Source organism: Bos indicus x Bos taurus, chromosome 17 (genome assembly GCF_003369695.1).
Source record: "Bos indicus x Bos taurus breed Angus x Brahman F1 hybrid chromosome 17, Bos_hybrid_MaternalHap_v2.0, whole genome shotgun sequence".
Taxonomy (NCBI): domain Eukaryota; kingdom Metazoa; phylum Chordata; class Mammalia; order Artiodactyla; family Bovidae; genus Bos; species Bos indicus x Bos taurus.
Window position 1 is genome coordinate 38,310,713 of NC_040092.1, and position 27,863 is coordinate 38,338,575.

Genomic DNA, 27,863 nt, shown 5'->3' on the forward strand with positions numbered 1-27,863 from the left:
CACAGTCAAAGGCTTTGGCATAGTCAATAAAGCAGAAGTAGATGTTTTTCTGGAACTCTCTTGCTTTTTTGATGCCATTGGATGTTGGCAATTTGATCTCTGGTTCCTCTGCCTTTTTTAAAACCAGCTTGAATATCTGGAAGTTCACAGTTCACATACGTTGTAGCCTGGCTTGGAGAATTTTGAGCATTACTTTACTAACGTATGAGATGAGTGCAACTGTGTGGTAGTTCGGGCATTCTTTGGCATTGCCTTTCTTTGGGATTGGAATGAAAACTGATTTTTTTCCAGTCCTGTGGCCACTGCTGAGTTTTTCAAATTTGCTGGCATATTGAGTGCAGCACTTTCACACTGTCATCTTTCAGGATTTGAAATAACTGGAATTCCATCACCTCCACTAGCTTTGTTCATAGTGATGCTTCCTGAGGCCCACTTGACTTTGCATTCCAGGATGTCTGGCTCTAGGTGAATGATCATACCATTGTGATTATCTGGCTCATGAAGATCTTTTTTGTATAGTTCTTGTGTGTATTCTTGCCACCTCTTCTTAATATCTTCTGCTTCTATTAGATCCATAGCATTTCTATCCTTTATTGAGCCCTTCTTTGTGTGAAATGTTCCCTTGGAAATGTTCCCTTGGAAAAAGATCTCTAGTCTTTCCCATTCTATTGTTTTCCTCTATTTCTTTGCACTGATCACTGAGGAAGGCTTTCTTATCTCTTCTTGCTATTCTTTGGAACTCTGCATTCAGATGGGTATGTCTTTCCTTTTCTCCTTTGCTTTTCACTTCTCTTCTTTTCATAGCTATTTGTAAGGCCTCCTCAGACAGCCATTTTTCTTTTTTGCATTTCTTTTTCTTGGAGATGGTCTTGATTCCTTTCTCCTCTACAGTGTCACGAACCTCTGTCCATAGTTCATCAGGCACTCTGTCTATCAGATATAGTCCCTTAAATCTATTTCTCACTTCAACTGTATAATCATAATGGATTTTATTTAGGTCATACCTGAATGGTCTAGTGGTTTTCCCTACTTGAATTTAAATCTAAATTTGGCAATGAGAGGTTCATGATCTGAGCCACAGCCAGCTCCTGGTCTTGTTTTTGCTGACTGTATAGAGCTTCTCCATCTTTTGCTGCAAAGAATATAATCAGTCTGAGTTTGGTATTGACCGTCTGGTGAAGTCCATGTGTAGAGTCTTCTCTTGTTGTAAGAAGGTGTTTGCTCTGACCAGTGAGTGCGTTCTCTTGGCAGAAGTCTATTAGCCTTTGCCCTGCTTCATTCTGTACTCCAAGGCCAAATTTGCCTGTTACTCCAGGTATTTCTTGACTTACTGCTTTTGCATTCAAGTCCCCTGTAATGAAAAGGACATCTTTTTTGGGTATTAGTTCTAGAAGGTCTTGTAGGCCTTCTTACAACCATCCAACTTCAGCATTATTGGTCGGGGCATAGACTTGGATTACCGTGATATTCAATGGTTTGCCTTGGAAACGAACAGAGACCATTCTGTCATTTTTGAGATTGCATCCAAGTTTTACTAAGCCTTATTAGCATGAGGGACTTTAGGGTAGAAACTAAAAGATAGGTAATAGTAGTAGAAAATTCAATAGTAAGTGATTTTATAATTGGAAAATATTTATATTTTAGAGACTAGTTTGAAGCTGACTCTGAAAGCACCAGGGTTCCTCTGGGTGGTCCTAAGGCTGGGGCATAGGAGCAAACAGGAAGAAAAATACTAGGGCCCCTCATCTGGACTGCATTGAGGGGAGCAGCTCCACTTAATCTGTAGAATTTTGTTTGATAAGAGGGATTAGTTTCTAAAAGAATTTTGGTTTAAGGTCCAAATTTAAGAGGAAATTCATTGTTAAAAATATAAAAAACTGGGAATTTCCTCCACTAACTCAAAAAGACAACTGAGTTAAAGAATAAAAGTCATAACCAATTTCTGCCCCTTTTAAAAAGCTTTTCTTCATTAGACATTTTTATATAAAATTTTGGGAGATGTATTAGAAGGCACCCAGTAAAGAATTTCCAAAGAAAACTATTTATAAATATTTGGTCACTAATTCTTAAACATGACCCCTAAAAAAACATGACCCCTAGGACATACATGCTTAAGACCATATTTTTCTAGTATTTGTATATAAAATCTGAAAAGTACCATTTTCTATTAACAAAGGACCAAAATTCTTTTTTTTTTTTTTTTTCAGGGATGCATTTCTGTAACTTGAAAGTTACATTTAGGACTCATATTTCTAAACATCTGTCTCAGTAGAGAAATTAAGACTATTTCTTCTACATTGCTAAAATATTCTTTTATTAACTAGAATTATCTCTTACGTGACATTTTTAATTATATATTTTTTATTAATAAATTTTATTTTCTGAGCAGTTTTAGGCTTACAGAAAAATAAGTGGAAAACATAGAGTATCCATTCACTTTCTCACCTCCTTCTCCCATTTCCCCTATTATCATCTTTCATTATTATGATACATTTATTAAAATTATCGAGCCAAAAAAATAAATAAATAAATAAAATTATTGAGCCATTATTAATATATTACTATTAACTCAAGTCCGTAATTTATATTTCAGTCTTGGTGATGTACTTTCTATGGATTTTGACAAATATATAATGATACTTGCATATGACATTTGACAAATATATAATGATATAGAATGGTTTCACTGCACTAAAAACCCCATGTGCTCCACTTATTCACCCTTCCTCCCTAACTCCAAACCCTTGATGTTTTTACTGTCTTCTTAGTTTTGCCTTTTCCAGAATGCAGTATAGATGAAATCTTCTTTAACATAGCAGTTTGCTTGTAAAGTTCCTCTTGTCTTTCCGTAGCTTGGTAGCTCATTTCTTTTTATTGTAGAATAATATTCCATTGTCTTCATGTACCACAGTTTATCTGTTTACCTACTGAAGGACATCTTGCATGCTTACAAGATTGATTAAAGCTTTTTATAGATGTTTATGTGAAAGTTTTATTTATGGACTTAAGATTTCATCTCTTTGTGGTAAATACTCAGGAGGGTAATTGCTGGATCATAAAGTAAGAATACATTCAGTTTTATAAGAAACTGACAAGCTATCTCCACTCCCAACAAGTTTCTTGTTGCTCCAGATCCTCATCAGCTTTTGATGTTGTCATTGTCTTAGATTTTAGCCATTCAGATACATGCATAGTGATAGCTCATTGTTAATTTGCAGTTCCCTAATGATCTATGATATTTAGCATCATTTCCTTATTTTCCATCTATATCACTTCTTTGGTGAGGTGTCTGTTCAGATATTTTGCCCACTTTTATTTTTTTTTCTTTTTTTTTTTAATTTTATTTAATTTTTAAACTTTACATATTTGTATTAGTTTTGCCAAATATCAAAATGAATCCACCACAGGTATACATGTGTTCCCCATCCTGAACCCTCCTCCCTCCTCCCTCCCCATACCATCCCTCTGGGTCGTCCCAGTGCACTAGCCCACTTTTAATTGGATTATTTTCTTTTTTGGATTTTTAAAGTTCTCTATATATTTTGGATATCCTTCCTTTATCAGATTTGTGTTGTCTAAAGAGTTTTTCTTAATTTGTGGCTTATCTTTTCACTCTAATCTAAAATTTCATAGAGCAGAAAGTTTTTATTTTAATAAATTCATATCTGTTTTTCTTTCTTTAATAGGATATTAAATGTATTCTTTCTGTAAGAAAAAGATACCTATTTGGAATCGTGTTATGTTTTATAAATGTTTATAGGTAAAAACAGCCATATTTGCTCAATACTTTACTTTTTGCCCTCATAATTGTGATGATTTATAACTTATAATGATAAGGGAGAATTATTCCCTCCAAGAACTGTTAACCATGAAGAAAAACATTCTATTTTGAACATTATGTTGCTGTATTTGAATTAGATATTTCTACCTGTATGAATAGAAAAACGTTCTCCTCAGAATTGGGATTCACTACTCAACAGGAGCATTTTTAACTTGGGCACATGCAGTATTTTATATGTAGATGACACACCACACAGTGGCCGTACTATATGGCAGTGCTTTAAAACACAGGATGACTGTGCTGGGAGGTGATGGATGAGGGGAGGGACCTTTTAAATGACAAAGTACATTATAGAAAGAAGTTTTTACTCTTAAAGTTTTGTCTGATTCAAGAACCTTGTCACATCACACACTGGCAGTAAGGTGACAGAATTTATATATTCAGCAATCTCTCTTTAATGGCACAATTTTAATAATATCTGAACAAGATACTGTAGTAAAATAATACAGAACAATCTAGTATAATTTTTCTTTTTATGTTGACTTAGCTTTACCTGTATTTTGTGGATTTTTCTGTTGCCACAGTGCATGTATGTATATATGTTCACCTACACACCAAGCTCATACACAGACCATAGAAATGAGAACTTCAAACTTTGCTGAAACTAATTTATTTTTCATATCATGCAGTTTTCCATAATTAACAAAACTACCTTATGGGAATCATACAGCAAACGGGAGCCTTTTATTATACTGTTTAAAAAGCCCGTAGAATGGGTGTGCCCTACATATGACCACAGCTTTAGAGAATGACATCTTGGCAGGAGAAGCCAATACACAGTTATATTTGGGTGGCATTAACAGGCTATCATTTGGAGTTTAGTAGAGGTAAGAAGCATTCACCTTTGCTTTTTACTCCTGCGCTCCTGCTTTCCTCTTTTTTCCCCCTTGCTTTATTGAGATATAATTGACAAATGTGTGTTAGTTGCTCAGTTGTGTCCCACTGTATGCAACCCCACAGACTGTAGCCTACCAGGCTCCTCTGGTAGTCCATGGAATTCTCCAGGCAAGAATACTGCAGTGGGTTGCCATTACCGTCTCCAAATTGACAATTGTAGGATGTTTAAAGTATCCAACATGGTGGTTTGATAAACATTATGAATGGATTCCCTCCATCAAGTGAATACAACCATCACCTCATGTATTATGTGTATGTAGGTGTGAAAGAGAAAATTTAGCTTCTACTCTTAGCAAATTTCAGCTACACATCACAGTATGATCAACTTTGGTTACCATATTACACATTAAATCTTCAACCTTTTATTCATCTTATTACTGAAAGTTTGTACCCTTTTACAACATCTCCTGATTTCCCCAACTCCCCCAGCCTCTGGCAACCACTTTTCTCTTCTGTGAGTTTGATTTACCATTTATTTATATATTTTTGTTGTTGTTCTTGTTCAGTCACTAAGTCATGTGTGACTCTTAAGCAACCCCATGGACTGCAGCACGCCAGGCTCCTCTGTCTTCTTCTGTCTCCTGGAGTTTGCTCAGATTCATGCCAGTTGAATCAGTGATGCTATCTAAGCATCTCATCCTCTGCTGTCCTCCTCTCCTTTTGCCTTCAGTCTTTCTCAGCATCAGGGTCTGTTCCATTGAATCAACTCTTCACATCAAGTGGCCAAAGTATTGGAGCATCAGCATCAGTCCTTCCGGTCACTATTTAAGATTGATTTCCTCTAGGACTGACTGGTTTGATCTCTTTGATGTCCGAGAGACTCCCAAGAGTCTTCTCCACCGAAGTTCAAAAGCATCAGTGTTTCAACACTCAGCCTTCTTTATGGTCCAACTCTTAAATCTACACGTGACTACTGGAAAAAACCATAGCTTTGACTAGACGGACCTTTGTCGGCAAAGTGATGTCTCTGCTTTTTAATATGCTGTCTAGGTTTGTCATAGCTTTCCTTCCAAGGAGCAAGCATCTTTTAATTTAATGGCTGCAGTCACCATCTGCAGTCATTTTGAAGCCCAAGAAAATAAGATCTCTCACTGCTTCCACGTTTTCCCCTTCTTCTTGCCATAAAGTGATGGGACCAGATACCATGATCTTAGTTTTTTGAATGTTGAGTTTCAAGCCAGCTTTGTCACTCTTATCTTTCACCCTCATCAAGAGGCTCTTTAGTTCCTCCTCACTTTCTGCCATTATAAGTTTTTAGACTCCACATTATAAGTGATACCATGAAATATTTTGTCTTTCTCTATTTACTTCAGTTGTCATAATACTCTCCATGTTTGTGTCACAAATGATAGGATTTTCTGCTTTCTAAAGACTGAATAATATTCCATTTTATGTGTATTTATAAATATTTACATAGTTATATATATACATACATCACATTTCTTATCCAGTCATCCAGAGACAGACACTTAGATTGTTTCCATATCTTGGCTGTTGTGATTAATGCTCCACTGAACCTAGGAGTATAGGGGTCCCTTCAAGGTAATGCTTTCATTTATTTTGAATGTGTACCCAGAATTGGGATTGCTGGATCATATAATACTTTTGTTTATAACTTTTCTTCAAGTAGCCTCTGTACTGTTTTCCATAGTGGCTTTATTAGTTTATATTCCCACCAACAATGTACAAGAATTCCCTTTTTTCCATATCCTTAATAGCATTTATCACCTCTTCTGTTTTTGATAATAGCCATCCTAACAGGTGTGAAGCAACAACTAACTATGGTTTTGATTTGTGTTTCCCTGATAATTGGTCATGCAGAGCACCTTTTTATGTTGGCCATTTGTATGTATGCCATGTGGAAGAAAATAACTGTCTGGCCTTTTCCCCATATTTTAACTGAGTTATTTGGTTTTTTGATGTTGAGTTGTATCAATACCTTCTATATTTCTATATGTTAGATATTGACCCCTTTTCAGATATATAATTTGCAAATATATTCTCCCATTTAGTAGGTTGCCTTTTCACATGTTGATGGTTTCCTTGCTGTGTAGTAGCTTTTTAGTTTGATGTAATCTTACTTGTTTATTTTTGCTTTTGTTGCATTTGCTTTTAGTGCCAAATCCAAAGCATCATTGCCAAAACGATTGTCAAAAGAGCTTACCTCCTGTATTTTCTTCTAAGAGTTTTATAGTTTCAGGTTACATTTAATCCATTTCCGGTTGGTTTTTTATGTGGTGTAAGATATGAGTCCAGTTTCATTCTTTTGCATCAGATCAGATCAGATTCCCAGCACCATTTGTTGAAGAAGCTATCATTTCCTGATTGTATATTTTTCACTGCTTTAAGAAAATTAATTGACCATATATGCATGGGTTTATTTCTGGGCCCTCTATTCTGTCTCATTGATCTATGTGTCTATTTTTATGACAGAATACTGTTTTGATTACTTTAGCTTGGTAATATAATTCGAAATCAGGATGTATGATGCCTCCAGCTTTGTTCTTCTTTCTCAAGACTGTTTTGACTATTCAGAGACTTTTGTGGTTCCATACAAATATTAGGTTGTTTGTTTCTGTGAAAGATTTCACTGGAATTTTGGTGGGAATTGCACTGAATCTGTAGATTACTTTGGATGTATGGACATTTTAACAATACTAATTCTTCCAGTTTATATTCTTTAAAAAGATATAAACACAGTATATCTTTAATTTATTTGTGTCTTCTTCAGTTTCTTTCATCAATGCCTTGTTGTTTTCAGTGTACATACAGATCTTTTACCTCCTTGGTTAAATTTATTCCTAAGTATTTCATTCTTTTTGATGCCATTATAATTGAGATGTTTTATTAATTTCTCTTTCTGATCATTCAAAGCCAGAGCACCAGATGTGTATACAAACTCCTTCCAGGGAGATACTGGCAACTTAGTTTCATTGTTTGAACTGGCCAAAAAGAAGGTGGGAGAAGTGTTTGCAGGCCTCCGCCAAGAATTGCAGCCAGCTCCTATATGTATGCTACAAGTACAAGCTGGACCCTTGGGCAGCAGTTTGTAAAGTAGGCATTTAGACCCCTTTCAGAAAAGGCAATGGCACCCCACTCCAACACTCTTGCCTGGAAATTCCCATGGACAGAGGAGCCTGGTAGGCTGCAGTCCATGGGGTCGCTAAGAGTCGGACACGACTGAGCGACTTACTTTGACTTTTTACTTTCATGCATTGGAGAAGGAAGTGGCAACCCACTCCAGTGTTCTTTCCTGGAGAGTCCCAGGGACAGGGGAGCCTGGTGGGCTTCCGTCTATGGGGTTGCGTAGAGTCGGACATGACTGCAGCGACTTAGCAGCAGCAGCAGCAGAGAAGGACTGGGAGAGATAGGTGTTGCTAATGTATCCCTGTACTGAGTCCTGGGGAGTGGGAGGAAGGGATAACTACAGTGATTACTTATGCACCAATGAAGCATTGCTTCTTTGTTTGCTGTAATCTTCTGGGTCTTATGGACACCAGCCAAGCCAGGTGGAAGTCTTAAAAGTTGAGGCCTTAGATGTTCAGTCCAAACCCTTGCTCCTCAGGGAGAAGCTGAGAGTTTGGAGTTCTCTTCAGGTTTTATGGCCCTGGGCCAGGAGTGAGGTTTATGATGAGTGCATCTAAGCCTTTCCTACCCATTTCAATGTGGGTATTTTCTCATTCATTCTATGTATACAAGTCTCTCAGCTTATTTCTGGATTTCTTTCATAAGTAATTGCTCCTTGTGCATTCAATGTGTACGTGGGAAGAGGGAAGTTCAGAAAACTTCTTGGTTGTCATCTTGCTCAACTTCCCTCTTGCTTTCCTTTTTATAGTATAAAATCCCAGTTATTTTACTGGTATCGAGCACTGTAAGGGATGAGCAAAGGCCAGACCAGAAATGGATATGTTTCTTTGCCAGGGTTCTGTTGCTTATGTTAAAAAACTAACATGCCAAAAAGAAGTTATAATAGAACAGGATGTAACTTATGGTCTAGATTCATCTTTCTGTGTTTTTTTTTAATGAGTAATTTGGAAGCTTTGTTTGAGGACTGGTGAGCTTAAGCAAAACTCTGAGAAATAATGGTTTTTTTTAACCTGGGGAGACAGGCTTGTTTTTCTTAGGACTGTTCAGTTTCTTATTTCTCTGAAGAGACCCATGGACTTCATTTGCTGAACTTATTAACAACAGTCTTCTAGCATATTAAAGATTGAAGTTTCACCTGCTACCAGTTTAATTTCCTGTGTAATACCTTGTCTTTAAAGCACTATGCTTCGCTTTTCCTGCTCTCTATCAGCTGCAGAGCTGCTGTTGTCTCCCTTGTTTTAAAGGCTACATTCTCTCTACCCATAAAATGGGGAAGGACTTCCCAGGTGGCACTAGTGGTAAGAACCTGCCTGCCAATGCAGGAGACACAAGAGACTCCGGTTCCATCCCTGGGTTGGGGAGATCCCCCAGAGAAGGGCATGGCAACCCACTCCAATATTCTTGCCTGTCAGTCCATGGGCTACAGTCAATAGGATTCCAGAGTCAGACACAATTGAAGTGACTTAGCACACATTTCTTATTGGGTGGGAAAACAAATATATTTAGGAACATTTTACAGAATACCTAAAGCTTCAAAGAACTATTCATCTTAGTTTAAGTCTTTTGTACCCACCCACTCAGCTTAGTTATAACTTCTTCCAGAAAGTCATTTCTAACACTTGTAGCTCAGATTAGATACCTTCACTCTGTATCCCATGGGTTTCCCTGGTGGTTCACGGTGAAGAATCCACCTGCCAATGCAGGAGACCCCAGGTTCAGTCCTGGGTCGGGAAGATCTCTTGGAGAAGGAAATGGCATCACACTCCAGTATTCATGCCTGGGAAATCCTACGGACAGAGGAGACTGGCAAGTTACAGTCCATGGGATTGCAAAGAGTCAGACGCGACTTAGCGACTAAACAACAACAAATGTATCTCGTAACACCTTGCACATTTTCTGTTCTTATCTAGATTTTTTGGTTTTTTGTTTATTTAAGCTTTGTGGAGAGCGAATCAGTAAAACTAGCTATACTTGGTTTTAAGAATCTTGACTTATGAGTTCGGATCCACATAGGCCAGTAATTTTGGTAACTTTAAGCTAAAACAGGTTCCTCAACCTAGCATTTGGTGATGATGGGAGAAGTTGTCGAAAATATCTTAACATATGCAGCATAATAAAGCTCTAGCAGATTTTACTTTCTTATCTTTCTTGTAATAGTTTCTGATAGTTTCTCATTCCTCCAGTATGGCTATGATAAATACTTTGGATCACTTTGGAAGCTCAATCAGTAAAAACGTTTTTAAGCTTCTCTGTGTAAGCTGACAAGGAAAAGTCATTCTTTTCAGATTGTCACTATTTGTCTGACTTGCTCTTGTATGACTTGCTTTTCAATTGAGAATAAATAATAAGGAAGACTAGGAGGTGACGATTACATCAGTTACTCTTAGAAATTATAAAAGCAAAATATTGTCTAAAAAAATTATCATGTTCTTTCCATCTCTTCATTCCAATCCAGAACTGTGTTTCTCCATGGAAGCTTTATTTTAGAATTCAGTGTTAATCTTTTCTATCATTTTTGAAACTAAAGAAGAGTAGTTTCTGAAAGATTTTAGTAGCCAAAACTTGTTCTCTCCTTCAAATAAAACTTTTTGTAGAAAGTTTTGTTCGTTGTTTAGTCATGCAGTTATGTCTGACTCTTTGAGACCCCGTGGACTGTGTAGCCCACCAGGTTCCTCTGTCCATGGGATTCTCCAGGCAAGAATACTAGAGTGGGTTGCCACCAATTCCTTCCCCCTGGGGATCTTCCCGACCCATAGGTCAAACCCACGTCTCCTGCACTGGCAGGCAGATTCTTTACTACTGAGCCAAACAGGGAAGCCCCACGTAGGAAGACCGTTAAGATAAGAATGAATCTGCTTTGGTTGGGGCCTGTCCCACCTATATACCTTTCCCTCCTTTTCCTGCTGTGACCTCTGAGTCACCTTGCAGACTGCAGAGTGTTTTAAAAACTGTTTCACTAACTAAGAAAGCTACTGACCACATGGCTTATTTCATTCTTGTTTCTCAGAATTATAACCCGAGTACTTATTATTTTCTTGAGCTCAAGAAGCAGAACATGCTTGTAAGGTTTTGTACCTCTGTGTGTGAAATGCACACTGAAATTCCGTCTTGACAAGTTTGCACCTATCTGATTATCATAGTCTTCTTTTTAATGAAATGTCTTTGCTACAGTTTCAAATAAAAGTTGGAACTTCCAGTTTTTACATTCCTGACATTTTTAAGTTTGAAATTAGTAACTCATATTTCTTTTCCCGTGTATACATGAGCTGAGGCAAACATTGAGCATCCAAATATCATGTGTTAGGGGAGGAGAGCCTGCGGTTCAAGTACTCCTTGTACAACATCCCTTGTCCCTCTTAATACTGTCCTTTCTTTTTCCCATGTCACCCCTATAAAAGAAACCATTGACAGATTTATAGTTTTAAATAGCTTCTCAGATACGATCTTCTCTGGTAAATAAAGCTAAAAGATGAAGTTAAAGAATAAAAACAGATAACTGAATGCTATGAGAATTTGAGTTTTTGTATAGTGTAGTCATTATGTCTTTCACATTGGAATGGAACCTGCCTGTTTACCTTAAAAATGTAAAACACGAAATAGTAGAGCCTGGCAATAACCTCAGTTTGAAAAGTGATTTATCATTGGTGAATATTAAAAATGCCAACTTGTCTTTATTACCTGTATACTTTCTAGGGGAAGGGTATTCCCTAATGAAACTTTTTATGAAATGAGTTAATGTTTAATATTTATTTGTAAAGCTCAGAAATATAATGAAGAAATAGCTATAAATCTTGTGTGCTTTGTACATCAAAAAATTTAGGTTCATGTTGCTTTCCCATTCACCTGTTCATTTGGGGTTCTTCAATAAAATAATGCAGAAAACATAGTTTGAACTTAAAAGAGGAAAATAATGTTTTAAAAACTCCACCTTTTATATCCCTACCTGTAATTTTAAGAATTAAAACCCTGAGCAACAGTGTGTCTTGGCAGGCAAATTATTTTAACCTGAAGCTTGATCAAAGTACAATTAGAAGAGCACTCTGAATTATAGCTAGAGATATTATTATCTTCTTATGCTCAACCTAAAAAGCGGATGCACAGATTACCTTTTCAACTCAGGATGTTTTCATCTTTAAGACCATGAAAAGTAGTGTACATGGGAAAATCAGTATAACAGTCCATCATTTTTATCCCTCATTCATTCTCCAAGGATAGTTTCTGTGACACCTGTGAAGAAGCTTATCATGGAGCTATGTGCACATAGGTAATAGGATATACCCAGATTTAGCATAATTGATGAAATCCTTGTAGTGTACTGCAGCGCAGTGCTGGAGAGTGACTAGCACTCCAGGGAAGTCCCTCGCTAAGGAGTTACTTCCAAGGCCAAAGTATTACTTAAACATAACTTTAAGGAAAATTGTGCCTTCCCAGCTTGGCAAGAAAATAATACTTGGAATAGTGTAAGCATGTTCTTCAGTTCTTTATCTGCTTCTGGTTTTCTGCCTATAGAAAGAGTTAAAAAAAAAAAATCCATACGTTTTTACTTTTCTTCTTTTGGTTTAATTTAATGAGGATTCTTTTGTTATCAAGGGTTGACAGCACTGGTAAATTCCTGCCAGCAGGAACACAGCAGTGCACAGTTTCAGGGGGGATCCCTGTGAATATTACCCCTTGACTCAGACAGGACTCAGTCACTGTGGCCTTATTTGGTGTCCTTGCTTGCCAGCTTCATTTTATATAGCTTTCCATGAAAGGTTCATGGCTTGAAGGATGTCCTAATCCCTGTGGGTTAAGTTTCCTCCTTTTCTCCTTTGGCTTACAGCTAGCTTACCCATTACTGAGAACAAATCTTTGGGTACTTGAGATGCATTGTTCATTTGGTGAAACTGTGGTACATGTGTGTGTGTGTGTGTGTGTGTGTGTGTGTGTGTGTGTGTGTGTGTGTGTATGTGTGTGTGTGTGTGTGTGTGTGTGTTAGTCGCTCAGTCATGTCTGACTCTGCGATCCCATGCACTATAGCCCACCAGGCTCCTCTGTATGTGGAATTCTCCAGACAAGAATACTGGAGTGAGTTGCCATTCCCTTCTCTAGGGGCTCTTCCCAATCCAGAGATCGAACCTAGGTCTCCCACATGACAGGCAGATTCTTTACTGTCTGAGTCACCAGGGAAGTCTATGATGCACATACATTTGAGTGAATTTAAGGTTTTCATTTGCCATGTGCAACTTACACTGAAAAGTCATCTGGTCCTACAGTTGAAATTCTGCCCTGGGCATTCTTAATATTTCAGTTTTGTTTTTTTTTTTCATCATCCAAGATGGTATTAATTTGAGTCTGTTCATTGGAGCATGCATATGATTTACCTTTAGTAATTTTGAAAAGGTTTCACATGCTGAGAATCACAGTGTCATTAACAGTAATGCACTGTAGTACACAGTGAGATTCTTGGAGGCGTTGGCAAGAATGATCTTTCCTATCAACCAGTCAGCAAAGGCAGTGCAAAATTTCATCACTCAGTCTTGCTGCTCAGATAATACCAGTAGTTGGGGTGACATTGTTGAACTTCTTTCTGCTAGAAAATATCTTGCTTTTTGTTTTCAAAGATGGCTGTTGACAGATAATTCATTCTCTATGTGTATGGATATAATGAAAATACTTCTGTGAATTTAGTAGACCAAAATCCATCTTTAGGACTTTGCTACATATTTGTAAAACTTATTAAATAGTTGTACATAACTGTGTCTCCAACCTATGAACTTCCTTTCTTCATTCCTTTACGCTGTTCCTGTTTAACAGTGTATTCCCCCTCAGTCTCCAATATTGGATGCTAAATGCCTATAAAAATTCATTTGGAGTTGCTTTGTTTATAGTGTCTCATATCAGAATTCCATTTATCAGCTTCAGTTTTTTACTAGAAGACATTCCAAGGAACAGCTGGAATTTTAGGAGTTAGAAACAAATTACAAACGAAAGTGGACATTTCCACAAGTAGAAACAAAAGGATGTGTGAGATAGAAGCCTCCTAAACCACTCACAATGACTTCCACTTGAATTAGGTTATAAATAATTTGCATTGGGAAAAAAATAGTAGATAAATCCATAGCCACATCTTCACTATACACTCAGTAATCAGGTAATAATGATTTTAGTAAATGTTTGCAACAGTTTTGTTGAACAATTACTATGATATTGCTAGACAACTAGCAATAATGTCATGTAATAACTAATTTAATACAATAAGCCTAATATAATTTGTTGTTTAATTTTTAATACAATAATCCTATGAGACACAAAGTTATTTGATTTAATACAATAACCCTATGAGGGAAAAAAAACAGTACACTCATTTTACAGAGGAAGAAACTGTAGCTTAAAATAGTGTTTTTAAGATCTCACAGGTAAAACTGGGAGATCCAAGATTTGAACCCTACTAATACCCCAAAGCCTATGCCCTTAAATCTTAATTTCCTTGAATATCCATTGTTTCTTTAGGATGGTTTTGAATGCTTTCAGTAAATGTGTGTGTGTGGCTGGGAATTTGTGTCTATTAAGCTTCTGCTCTAGCTTTTTCTTACTTTCTGACCAGCTTGATAATCTAGTCTCATCTTCAGTATCACAAGGAATTAATCTATATAGTATATTAGTTGTAACTCAGTGTCATCTTGAAGGGTTTTTTGAATTATTTTAATAGTTGCCCTTCTGCAGTGATCTGAAAACACCACTTACATTTACCAGAAATAATGCCTTTCTAATGCCTGTGTTAAAGCTTCAGAATCTTAGAATGAATTGATTGATCAAAGAAGACTATTAGTGTCTGGCTTATAGTTTGTTCTTAATAAATGTTTGATGAGTGAAAGACCTCATGCATACAGTGTTACTTTTGTGAAAGTTTACCACACTGACCACTCTACCGTCTTCTCTGGAAAGAAGTAGTATGTGTCCTTTTTGGAATATCTGAAACTATTTTATCTTAACTGTATTAAGAACAAGCATTTGTTTGAGTCCCAGGCATTTGCCAAGATAGTCACTGGAGATAAAGAGACTTCTCCCACTGCCTTTTACCTTGGGTTTGAGTTTTGATATTTGATGATAACAAGTTGGGATCAGTGCTGGTCTGGGCAAGGTTCAAATTAATTATATAAAAGGGTACATCATTTTTTAAACCCTATCATATCCTGTTACCCAGTTCTCTAGTTCAGGTGCTCTAGGCACTGATTTAATCTGGAAATGATAATTGGACTCCCCACCGGAATAGTCCATGTGTTTTGAGAGGCTGTCTGGTAATGAGAGGATGTCATTCTTATATGAAAGAACTTGAGGCAAGAATCCAGGATGAAGAACTTTGGGTGATCTCACCAGAGTCCTGGCAACACTGTGATCTGAATCATTTTGGTCAAAGTCAAGTTTCCTGAGGGTCATAATTTTCAGTAAGAGGAAGAATCCCAGAGTAATTTTCTAGATGGGTCTAAATAAAAGCACAACTCATTGGTTGCGTAATTGAACATGTTTGCTCTTACTTCTTGAGTTGTGCAGGTATATTAACTTTCATATCCAAGTCTGTCAGAACAGTTTTTTATTTTAATTGAATTATGTTTATGTTAATTTTCTCTGCAGTACTTTTTCCTCAGAAAGACCCTTGGATAGTTGTCTTTTTTTTTTTTTAACCCCCTTCAATTTCCACCATTGTCAACTCACTTGTGTTCCAGTTAAGTGGAAACAACCACAAACAGCCACACTTTGTGAAAGAACCCATTTCTACCCTTGAGTCTACTCATTTACTCTTCTGATACATGACTTTTGGGGCCTGCAGAACCAAGGGATGAAACCTCTGGAGGTAATGTTGATGCATTTATAAGCAGTGTTTGCATAAGGTTCTGGTAGCCTCTTCTGTCCATGTTTGGTTTGGTCTTTTAAACTGCCTTACCTACCACTGTTCTTTTGTTTTTGTTTTGTTCATCATTTTAGTCCGTTTACAACCAGAAAAATGACTTGGGAAGGAAAGGAAAGTTTTATGGCAATCCTTATATTCTTAGCTAACTGACCTAATTGGCTTATCATTTAATTTTTGTTTATGAAAGTATAAAAACATAAAGCATGTGATAAATGCCGAGTTAAGGTACTGATACTTTTCCTTAAGTTTGTACATTCCAGAAATTTGTTATGTTTCTACATTAGGGGAAGTTGTGTGCTTAAGTTTTAAGGGGAAATTTTATGTCTTAATCTATATGTTTCTTATTAAATGGCATTTTGTGGATGTTGAAATAAACCCCTGGATTTAGGACCATGGTAAACAAACCTGAAATTATTAATTTTTCCCTTACTGTGAGTTTATATTACTTCTGATTGAAATGACAGTTTTTTTTAAGCTTCAGCTAGAAGGAATAAATAACATATAAAAATATACACAAATTGGAAGTATAGCAGAGAGATGAAAAACTCAGTGTCTTGAATGAGGCAATCCTGGATTTGAATCCCATCTCTGATACTTACTAGCTCTGTGACCTGGGTAGTTTTCTCATATATATAGTCATTGTAGTAATAGTAAAAGAAGAATAACTACCAGAGGTGTGGAAGCAACCAAAATGTCCTTCAGTAAGTGAGTGAATAAATAAACTAGCGCATCCACACAGTGGAATCTTTCTTATTCAGCACTGAAAAGAAATGCACTATCAAGCCATAAAAAGACCTGGAGGAACCATAAGTGTATATCACTAAGGAGCCAATCCAAAAAGGTGACATACTACGTAATTCCAACTATATGACATTCTGGAAAAAGCAAAAAAGCTATGGAGATAGTAAAAAAAGATCATTGGTTGCCAGGGGTTAGAAGGGATGAATAAGTACAGCACATAGGATTTTTAGGACAGTGAGACTACTCTGTCTGGTACTGTAATGGTAGATACATGTCATTACACATGGGTCCAAACCCACGGGTTGTACCGTGCCAAGAGTGAACCCTCATGTAAACTCTGAACTTTGGGTGATAATATTGAGTAGGTGCAGGTTCACTGATTGTAACAGATATACCCGTGGGTGAGGGATGTTGATTGTAGGGGAGGCTATGTATATGTAGGGGCAAAGGGTATCTGTACTTCCCACTCAGTTTTACCATGAATCTAAAAACACCTCTAAATAATAAAGTATACTAAAAATAATAATAAGGATACAGCATGGGAGGAAATGAAGAAGGAGAGAAGAAATAAAAAGACTGCTCACTGAGCCTGCTCTCAAGGCCACCGCCTGTTTTACACCCTAGGCCTTCCCACTCTCTCTGGCTCTCCCTCGCCTCCAGCCTCAATCGTTTCCATGTGGATGGTTAAGGCAGCTTGTTTCCCCACAATGAATTCCTAGAAACAGTGCCATAAAGCAGACCACCACAAAACAGGTCACTGCTGAGAGAGTTCTGTTTCCTTAAACAGACAATATTATAATAGAGGATTGCATTCCTGACCAGAACTTGCCATCAAATAAAAAATTGTGTTCTAAATTCTCTAAAACAAGTGTGATTACCCACTCCACATTGATTGCAATCCTGGGTACCATGAGTGACCAGTCCATAAAAATACAACTCTGGAGATAATCCAGTTTTACAACCATTTGGGGGTAATATATTCATTTTTTTAAACCTTCCCTGAATCATTGTTCATCCTCGGGACACAATCTGTCCCAACCAGCTGCGTCTTGCAGCTACCCCTGTGGTACCCACAGTGCCACAGGGCACCGTGACCACACTGTAAAGGGTTGATGTGGCTGAGGAGCAGTTCCCCGAATAAGAAGGCCTCATCTGTTCAAGATTACTAAGGAGAAGTACTGGGAATATCCACCCAAAAAAAAAAAGGAATACTGTTTCCTATATCAACGTAGTGAGACACCTACCGGGATGTTTTGTAAGTGTTTCTCCTTGAATGCAGAAAGAAAAAGTCAGTGTTTGTTGCATAATAGAATATTGAATGTATAAAAATTATTTTGCTTCACAAAAACTGTGAATGTACATGCTTTGCACTTTTATATTTCCTTTGTTTCTGAAAGTCTAGGTCAGATGCTCCATAAAGGTTTTATCACCATGTGATCTGCAAAGCATATGTTCCACCAGAAAACCCTTCCAGTACCCAGCTCTCTGGTTTCCATAGAGGTGATGATGGAAATTTATGTGTAATTCCTGACTACTGTTATGCTACAAAGGATGTTTATAAAATATTAACTTCTGATAAAGGGGATAATATTTTAAAACACCCTTGATCCCTGAATAATGTTGCATATTAATGGTTATATAGCATTTGGCTTCAAAGTTTCTTCCTACATAAACTTTGGTTTCTTATGTAAGTATCCCCCTAGAAACAGATAGAGGTGCTTGTCTTTTTCACAGGGTTAGAGTCTGCTGCATTGTCCAAGTAAATGCTTTTGCCCATTACTACTGTTTTTTTGTTCAGCTACTGGCCCAAAAAAAAAAAGCAGTTTTTATTACCTAGAATCCCCCAAATTTGAGTCAAGCCTAGTTTCATAAGAATGCTCTATCTGAATTGGGGTGGGGGTTGGGGCAGCACACTGAGTCTGCAGGTCAGATATGTCCCACAATCTGTTTTTGTAGGGCTCATAAGCTAAGAATAGTTTTATGTTTTGAAGTGATTGAAGAAAAATCAAAAGAAGAAAAATACATGTAATTTCAGTGTCCATAAAGTTGTGTTGGCACACAGCCACAACTCATTCATTTACATACTGCCTATGGCTGCTTGCGAACAACAAAAGCGATTTGAATAGTTACAGGAGGGACTGTGTTCTCCACAAAGCCTAAAATATTTGCTCTCTGGCCCTTTGCAGAATAAATTTGCCAGTCCCTAATCTGAATAATTTTTCACCATCTGTCACTCTACCTACACACGTATATTCTTAGTCATTCTTTCTCTCTCTCCCCTCCCTTTCCCTTTCTTCCTCTCTCTCCTTTCCTTCCGCTTCACACATATATCATTTTGAATCTGGCAATTACAATTACAAAGAAATCAGATTGTGAGCCTATCATAAATGCTAAGCGGAAACACGTTTTAATTTCCTTTGACTTGTCAACTCTCTTCCCCTCTCTACTTTCCCTTTCCTCTACTGTCTGTATATAGAATTTCTAAGGCCATGCCAGTTTCCAAACACATTTTGTTTTTAAGGTGGGGGTTAGATCTTGATACATTTTTTAACTTCCATGGAAAGTTCCCTGCTAGTATGTGGTCCCATTTTTAACCTATTTGTAGACACCCCCGATTATCTAAAATCACTTTCACATGGGGCTGAGGTTAAGCTTTATTTCTCTTGGCATGTCCCTGCCATAGCAGACACTTCCTCTTTGCCTTGAAAGGACAAAACGATGTTCAGCTGTCTGGGCTCAGGCCCAGTATTTGATTTATACATTATTTAATTTCCTCCTGAAAATTGGAAGCAGGACTTTCAGGAATGGAAGTCAGTATTTTTCATTTGTTTAAGAACACTTTTAGGTCTAATATAATCATCGGTAGTAGATGTCAGCATGATTAGGGGGTGACTTAAGGTAAAGCAAATAAAACATGAATACAAAGGAAGATTATTTGACAATGGAAAAGATCTGAAGTTTTGGAATAATCATATGTTATGTGTTAGTAGGTGTTTTGTTTGCTAGTGTTGTGTGCTAGTCTGTGCTTACACTTGAGGGTATCTGTCTTTACCCACTGGCAGAAAAACCTCTAACCATTATGCTATAGCTGAAATTGGGGGATTAGAAGTTTGAGAAGAACTTAATGTAACTGTTCCTGTAATTTTACAGAGGATTTTTTATTTCTGTCCGAGCTGCTACTGCATTTATCTCCACAATTAAGTTCATACACATGCCAGGATATGAGTGCCAAAATGGTTTGAAATTCGTACTGCAGTGAACTCAGGAAATTAAAAATTAACTCTGGAAATACCATTTCTTGTTTTACATCCACTTTTGGATAGTATATTCCTTTTTAAACCTCCCTTAGATCGTTGTTACTCTTAGGTTACAGCCTGTCTCCATTTTACCACCGAAATTCTCAAAAGACTGGAACACTTACTGCCTCCAGTTCCTTGCTCCCAAGTCACTTTAGAAACCCTGACAGCCTGGCCTCTCTCTCCCTCCACACTGCTGAGCTGACCTTACCAACAGTTTCCTCATCTCCAATCCAGGACCCAAGCTCCAAGCCCTCAGCTTCCCTGGCCTTTCTGCCCCATCTGCCAGAAGTCATACCCTCTTCCTGAAATGCTCTTCTGGTTTTCATGTGAACTCTCGTAGGCTCCTCTGCTTCTTCCTTTTACAGACTCTCTCCTTGTATCACACTAAGCTGAAGTGTTCCCCAGGTTTTGTTCCTTCAATCACTTCTTTCTCTACGCTCTCAGCTGTTTCTTCTCATTCTTCCTCTATGCCCCAGACATTTGACGAGAACCCGAAGACTACAAGGAGCACAGTCTGAAACCACCCAAGTCTTGTGAAACTACTTTTGAGCCTCTGAATGCAGCCTACCCTGTGCTGCCTCTGTGCCTTGCTCGGGAGTGTTCCTTCACATGGAGTGCCTCGCTGCCAGCACCACCATCTTCACATCTCCCATTCATTTAAAGCTCATTACTAAGGGCCTTCTCTTGATCAGTGAGCTCCTGGTAGATGTTTTCTCCTCCTCATCGGAGCTACGGTGAGGGCCAGATAGCCTGATAATGATAAATAGTTTGAAGGTACCGGAGTCATGCAGATACGGATTTAAACCTGGATTCAGCACTTACCTGATTATATGATATTGAGCAAATATACCTAAATGCTTTAAATGTCAGTTTCTTCATTTTTAAATTGTTGGGGAGGGGGACTGCTGCCTCCCTCACTTGGACTGTCGGATACATTAGGCATGTGAAGATCTAGAACGTTTGGGAGTCAGTCAGTGGTGGTACTGGTGGCGGTGGTAGTAGTTGTAGTGATAACTATTACCATTGTCATCAGTATTGTTCTTCCATGCCAGTATTTTATATTTCTCATATATCACTCACTTCACTTTCTAAAAAGCATTTGTACAATTGTCTTATTCCCCCCTTCTGAATTCTAGGCTCCTACAGGTTGACTTTATATTCCCTCCCCAAGAGCATTGAGCAATGTTTTGTGCATTGGTTTTCCTAAGTGAATTGAGTTGACTAGAATAGCCCTTCTCTTTCCCTAAATAAATACTGGCTTCACAGTGTTCTTGGGATTCAGAGCTGCTGTGTTTGTGGCTATATCTTCGTATTTCTGTCAAATACTAGCATGAAAAGTCTTTGCCTGTTGTTATCTTTTGTCACACTGAATCTTGAAACTAGCCTCTAAAATTATTGCATTTTAATTTCTCAGAGACTTAAGGACCTATACATTTAGAGCTAAATCTGAAGTAATTCATATTTTTGGAAAAAAAAAAAAAACTACTAAACTGCTTTGTATTTGATACATAAATGATATCAGTAGTAAAATACTTAAGATAAATTAATTAATGTTTATACTTAAAGTTTTTACATTAAATTGTTTCTTTTGATTTTATACTTTCTGATTTATAAAAGCAAAGCCACCTGCAGTTTTTTTGGCTTATATAACTAGCAGTTTTTCTTTTTTACAGAATGTTTTTCCTTATAAAACCCTTAATTTCCATCTCTGAACATATTCCTAGAAAGCAGATTTTCTGTTTCTCAGAAATGTCACTTCTTCACAAATCACACACTATCCTGGTTACAATATCCTGTAACTGCTTTGTTTGTTGTTCAGAGGACCAGGAATGTAGAGCAGGTTCTGCTGATGATTTTTGAAGGAGATAGCAGAAGAAGACTTGTTGCACCGTTGCTCATCTGAACATCAGTAACACTGAGGTTACAGTGTCTGACACTAGTGAGTTTGACTCATAGACCAGGTAGGCGCTGAGGCCGTAAGAAAACAGCACAGATCACATGGAGGATTTTTTTTAAAGTACCAGCACCCAAAAGTCACTGAGATCCCCCCGATCAGGCTTTTGTCAGAGAGCTTTTTTGGATTTGCAGTTTTGCAGAGCTCTGTATTGGGTGGTGTTCTCAGAGCTTCGAACCAGCTGTGCAGCACCTGAGTGTAGGATACCCCTGGGTGAGCCCTGGGTTAGGGTAGTGATGGGGTCAGGGACAGACTGAATTTACATTTCAAGTACTTTCAGGAATTATTTGCAAGCACTCAGGAATATAAAATGGTATCACAGCTGAGAGCTTTATTTAACATTCCATTTAGCTCTAATCTCTACTTAATCTCCACTGTTTTTATTTGGTTACTAGGTATTTAGCACAGCCCCGTTTTGTGGAAGGCTGGCCAAAAGCACACTTCAAATTAATGGTAGTCAAAGCTTGCTCTACTGAATCTAGATTGGAGCATGAGCAAGAGGTTCACTGGTTCTAAGTTGTTTTATGGGGCTTTTTTGTTTTTGTTTTAACAATCTGCCTCAGCAGTATATACAGTATAAAGTTATAAATACAGCACCCATGCTAAGGAATAAATTCCACATTTGGTCAAAAATCAAATTGTTAGGATAAAAGTCCTAACTTTAGTTAACATTAAGTCAAATATCAGACGTGTCCTCATTCATTCAACATGTATTTATTGAGCACCTACTATTAAGTAAATTACCAGTCACTGATGCACAATAGCAAACATACTAAATGAAAGTCTATCAATTTGTGGGTCCATTTTTGTGAGGAGAAAGAGCACATCAACAAAATAAGTTAAAATGTAATATATTAGATGACAATAACAGAGGAGGAGCAAAATAAAGCAGAGAAGGAAAAAAGGCCTAGAGAGTAGGCCATAGGTTAAATACAGGTGGCCAGGGAGAGCTTACCAAAAAGGTAATACTGGATCAAAGCCTGAGGTAAGTGAATTGTACAGTTTGTTATCCAAAAGAAGAGCATTCCAGAAGGGGAACAACAAGAGCAAATGATCTGAACAAGAGTAAGCCTTTCTTGTTTAAGAGCAGTCAGGAAGTCAGTATAGCTGGAGTGAAGAGAGTGGGGGGTGTTCCAGTGTCCAGCTGAAGAAAGTGGGAGGGGTGATTGATAGCAAATGATAGATCAAGTTAATTGAGGACTGAGGACTGACCATTGGATTATTGACAGAGCAGTTCAGTGGAAGGTCAAAAGTCTCATTTGAATGAGTTTAAGGGAGAATAGAAGGAGAGGAAGTGGAGAAAGGCAAATAAAGACAGCTATTCCCAGGAGTTTCACTGGTGGTGGATTAAAGCAGATGTGGAGGGACTTCCTGGTGGTCCAGTGACTAAGACTGTGCGATCCCAATGTGGGTGGCAGGGGCGGGGGAGGCGTGGTTCGATCCCTGGTCCAGGAACTAGATCCCACATGCCGCAACTAAGACCCAGCATAGCAAGCTAAATACATACATGACACATACTTCATAAAAAAAATTAAGCAAATGGGAGGTGATTATGCTTTTAAAATGAGTAATTATAACATATTGTTATGCTGATGGGGGAAATTGATTATGCATGGGGAAGCAATTACAGCAGCATATCTTGACTTAGGAAAAAGCGAATGGAATCCAGTGATTAAATAGGAGGTCTACTCTTAGGAACCCAGGTAGCACAACTGTTGAAACAGAAAGGCCAGTTAAGCATGCGAGTACAAGTAAAGGGAATACTGTAGACTTGATGATGGTAGCATACTGAAAGTTCTTCTCTACCATGTAAGCAAACTTTCTTCCCAGTATTTGAATAAGATCTATAATATTCCTGTCACATGGTCATGAGTTTGAGCAAGCTCCAGGAGTTGGTGATGGACAGGGAAGCCTGGCATGCTGCAGTTCACAGGGTCGCAAAGAGTCGGACACAACTGAGCGACTGAACTGAACTAATAATTGTTTACTCACTATCTTTAGAGCTATCTACATCTGGGCAGCTTGTGAATTATTCATGTGTTTCTTTTATTGGGCAGAAACCTCTCTCCTGCAGCCTTGGTCCTAGATCTGCTTTCTAGAGCCTCACAAGATCAACAGTTCTAACCCTTTCGGTAAGCACCTTCTAGGTACTGAGGAGTTGAAATGACTTCTCACTGCAGCCCTCATTCCTTCTGGTATCACGGTTGTCCCATTAGGGTTTCTACTGGGCTGTGGTTTGGGCCCCTGTCACATCTGATCACTTTCTCTACTAAGAGGAGCCATGTCATTTGGGATCTTTTTTCTCCTAGGCTTGTTTTTTCCCCCAAATATTCAGTGGTTCTAACAAATATTCACACTTGATTAGCATACCAACAAAGATCTTGTCTAATGTGTTTATCCATAGACTGCATCCAAGGACAAAGCATGGGTATTCAAGAATCCCCTCCAACCTGACTTTACCCATTGGTTAGCCCTTTCTGGGTAGAATTGGCACGTGATGCCAAGTAAATCAACATCTGATTCAGGAGAGGTGGTCAGATTAAGTGGTATCAGGCCAAGAAAAAGGGCTATATTATTAGTGGATTCAAGCCTGGTTGTCAAGATGAAGGGCATATCCTTGAAAATGAGTTAGTGAAGCAAGCAGTTCTCCGATCAAGGTGACACATCTGATGGGGGACACTTTGGGTTGTAGGGGCTTGGAAGGATGCCTTATAGCTGAAGATAAACATTTCAAAGGCATTGGCATAGAAATGATGTTTGAAGACACAGAGTAGATTCATTATTTGAGAGGGGATAAGTAAAGGCTAGAAACTAGGGGCCTAGAATAATATATCTCTACTAGGAATGTCTATGGCATATTAAGCATATGATCTTCCAAGAATTCAGAGCTAGTCCCAGGACATTACCGTGTACATGAAAAATTGATTTGGAGAACCACACTGGTCTGAATCACAAAAATAAATGAGAATCCTGATTTTCCTAGTATCACTTCCTAAGCCCATGATTGCCCCACTGCCAGCCCCATGAGCTCTGCTGCTGCCTCTGCCACCACCACATTAGTGTAGCAGCAGTGTTGATCGCCAGAAGGCAGAGACTGCAAGTGAGACAGTTCCCGTCACCAGGCTTCAGACAAAAGCCAGATCAGTTCTGTAGCATGAAGCCACTTAGAGATGTGAAGAACGCGAGCCATAACTAGAGCTGGCTGAGGCTGAAGGCCTTTAAAAGGCGAAGCAAGGTGAAAAATGGGAAGAACAGAGGCAAATACAGGAGCCAGAAAGTATGACTTCAAGACTCACTGTTTCTAAAATTTTGAACAAGTAGTGGTTAAGAAAGCAATATTCTTTAATCATACTCATGCTTCAGTGAATAGGAGCTTCTTACCAGGTGGATGACTCTTCTTTACTTTTCCCATTTGATTGTTTGTAGACTACGATTGACATATAAATAAGGGAGGAAAGGACTGGCAACAACTCAAATGTCCATTACCTGGGGCCTGGTTGAGTAAAATATGCAGCTATAAAAGAAAAGAGAAATGGCTCTCAGTATAGCTGTGAAGTGATTTCTTGGACAAGTTGATGAATGGAAAAGTTAAGGGAGAGAAAGGATTGAATTGAAGAGTATACTAACATTTATCTAAGATGATGTCAAGAAAGGGATGGGAAAGCTTCCCTTTTATAAATATATCCCAATCAATAAATGAAGAAGGAATACCAGAAAGGTGATAGTACTGTTTTGCAGCCCTAGTGAAGTAAAGGACTTAGGCAATCATGAGTGACTAAACCATAAAAAGAGAAACAGCCAGGCATTATATGAATCTAATATCTTTGAAGTATTTGTCCCCAAAAATCAAACCTGAATATTTTCAAGCTTCTAGATCTTATTATGAGTTTATAGGAAATAAGGAGACAGAGGAACATTCTAAATCACACCACAGAAATGCTCAGGAAAGTAAAGAATGTGGGAAACTGTATCAGACATATGATCCAGTTTCTCCAACATGAATTGTAAGGAAAAAGAGGGAGAGAAATGAGATATATTAAAAAAAAAAAAAAAGAAGAAATGAGATGTATTAATGAAATGCAATGCATAGGTCTTCTTTTGATTCCAGTTCAAACAAATTAGCTGGAATACATTTATGAATAATGGGCAGAATTTTAACACTGACTAAATATTGATTTATTAAGGAATTATTGCTACTTGTAATGTGGAATAATGATGTCATTACACTTTTAAAAAAATCTTTTAGAGATATATGCTGAAATATTTATGGACTAAATATTATGATTCTGAGACTTGCTTCAAAAAATTTAGTGCAGTGTTGGGAGTAAGGATTAAAGTTTAGATAAAATAGGGTTGGCTGTGAGTTTATCATTGGTAAACGTGGGTAACAGGTGAATGAGAGTTCATTATATATTATTCTCAGGGCTTCCCAGGTGTTGCTAGTGGTAAAGAACCGCCTGCCAATGCAGGAGACGCAGGTTCCGTCTCTGGGTCGGGAAGATCCCCTGCAGAAGGAAATGGCAACCCACTCCAGTATTCTTGCCTGGAAATCCCATGGACAGTGAAGCCTGGTCAGCCATAGGGTTGCAAAGAGTCAGATGTGACTGAAGCGACTTAGCACTTACACACACACACACAATCTACTATTGTATATGTTTGAGTTTTCCCTAGTTTAAAAAAAAAAGCAAAAATATATTATTCTCTCTTTAAATACTCACTAAGGACTCAATTTCATCTATCTTCCCCTTTCTCCACTATTCTCAAGAGAAAGAGCTGGTCAAGTTTACAAAGTGGGATTGAGCTGGTGTGAAAGACACTTAAAATCATTTTCAGACACTTAGAATAGGTACAAGTTTTTCAAACTTGGAATACTGTCCATTTCATTCTTCCCCTCCTTAAGTCTTGTCAACACACATTTCTAGTTTAACTGAATTTAGGAACTGTCTTCAAATAAAATTTCCATAAACTTCCAAACTGAACAGCTCCAGACTCAAGTTTTGTCATCTATTAGCTATATGACCTCTTCCACCATAAAGGAAGTGGAACTTTTGTTTGCTTTCTTTTCTGATTTTCATTGAGACTTCTCTTGTTCCTTAGAAAGAGAATGGATTTAACACAAAGATAACATCTATTTTTGACCATGACCCAGTTAGAATCATCACTCAAAAGAATAGCTTTAATTTTTACTGTAGATTCCATAATCATTGCCAAAGAAGTTGGTCCTTGAGGTTTTTCAACTTCATCATATTTTGTATAAATACTGCACACTGATTGCTCCACTGGAGCTCCATCAGTATCATATTTTGGATGATCCAAAAATCTGTTGTACAGCCCAGATTGTTACCTGGACCCCTAGTGAGCAGCATGATCTAAGCAAACAGCAGCTAGAAGCAACTGACTGCACCGAGGCACACTGAGCACTGGTTTTGAAAGCATGGCTGGCAGGCGGGCCAGTCCACTGATGGGCGCAAGGTCAGTTTGGCAGCTTTTCAACAGAATGTTTTGAGGTAATGTGTTGCTAGACAGCATTTGAAGCAATGTATAAGCAACACAAGTTTGCATATAAATAAGGGCAGAGGACACTTGAACATTCTCTTTCACCCTTCAACCAACCAACATAGGCTTGCCTCCAGTCACTTATACTTACAGGATCCCAAGGATTTTCACTCCCCACAAAAAACTACAGAGTTGTCACGTTATCACAACATGAGAACACACACACAGTTGATAATGGTGCAGAGGAAATGATCTACCTCACTTTGACCCCATCATAATACCCACAGTGACTGGGCTAAGCCCTTCAGAGACTTGCCATAGGAGTTTTGGTTAGTGGAATGAGAAAATGACTTTCTTGTGGCTAAATCTGTAAGATATAAAACATAGACACTGTGTGTTGCTGTGTTTTCAACCATGTTTAAAAAACCACTCTAGTGAGTGAGGAGATCAAAAATATGAGAGAATGAGTGCCTGGTCCCGGTTGGACTACTGAGGCCCAGCTACACTACTGTCCTCTGGTTCCATTAGACCCAATAATAGCATTATAATAAATTTCCCCTTTGATGCAAATTGAGTTTCTATGCCTAGCAGTCAAGGACTAATCTACACCAGATGTCACAAATGATTGTTCATATTTGGAAACATAGAGAAGCTGAG

At 38.0% G+C, this 27,863-nt stretch overlaps 1 protein-coding gene across 4 annotated transcripts in view; it reads left to right on the top strand.

The window, feature by feature from the left end:
• SPATA5 (spermatogenesis associated 5) overlaps positions 1 to 27,863 on the top strand; it is a 322,015-nt gene that overhangs the window by 275,919 nt on the left and 18,233 nt on the right. The window contains exon 16 of one of the 4 annotated variants that reach the window (XM_027567290.1): positions 23,768 to 23,842. The exons of the other annotated variants lie outside the window; for them this stretch is intronic. Coding sequence (XP_027423091.1) covers positions 23,768 to 23,809 — 42 coding nt within the window. The 3' untranslated portion in view covers positions 23,810 to 23,842. The remainder of the gene's footprint in view (positions 1 to 23,767; positions 23,843 to 27,863) is intronic. 4 annotated transcript variants of the gene reach the window in all.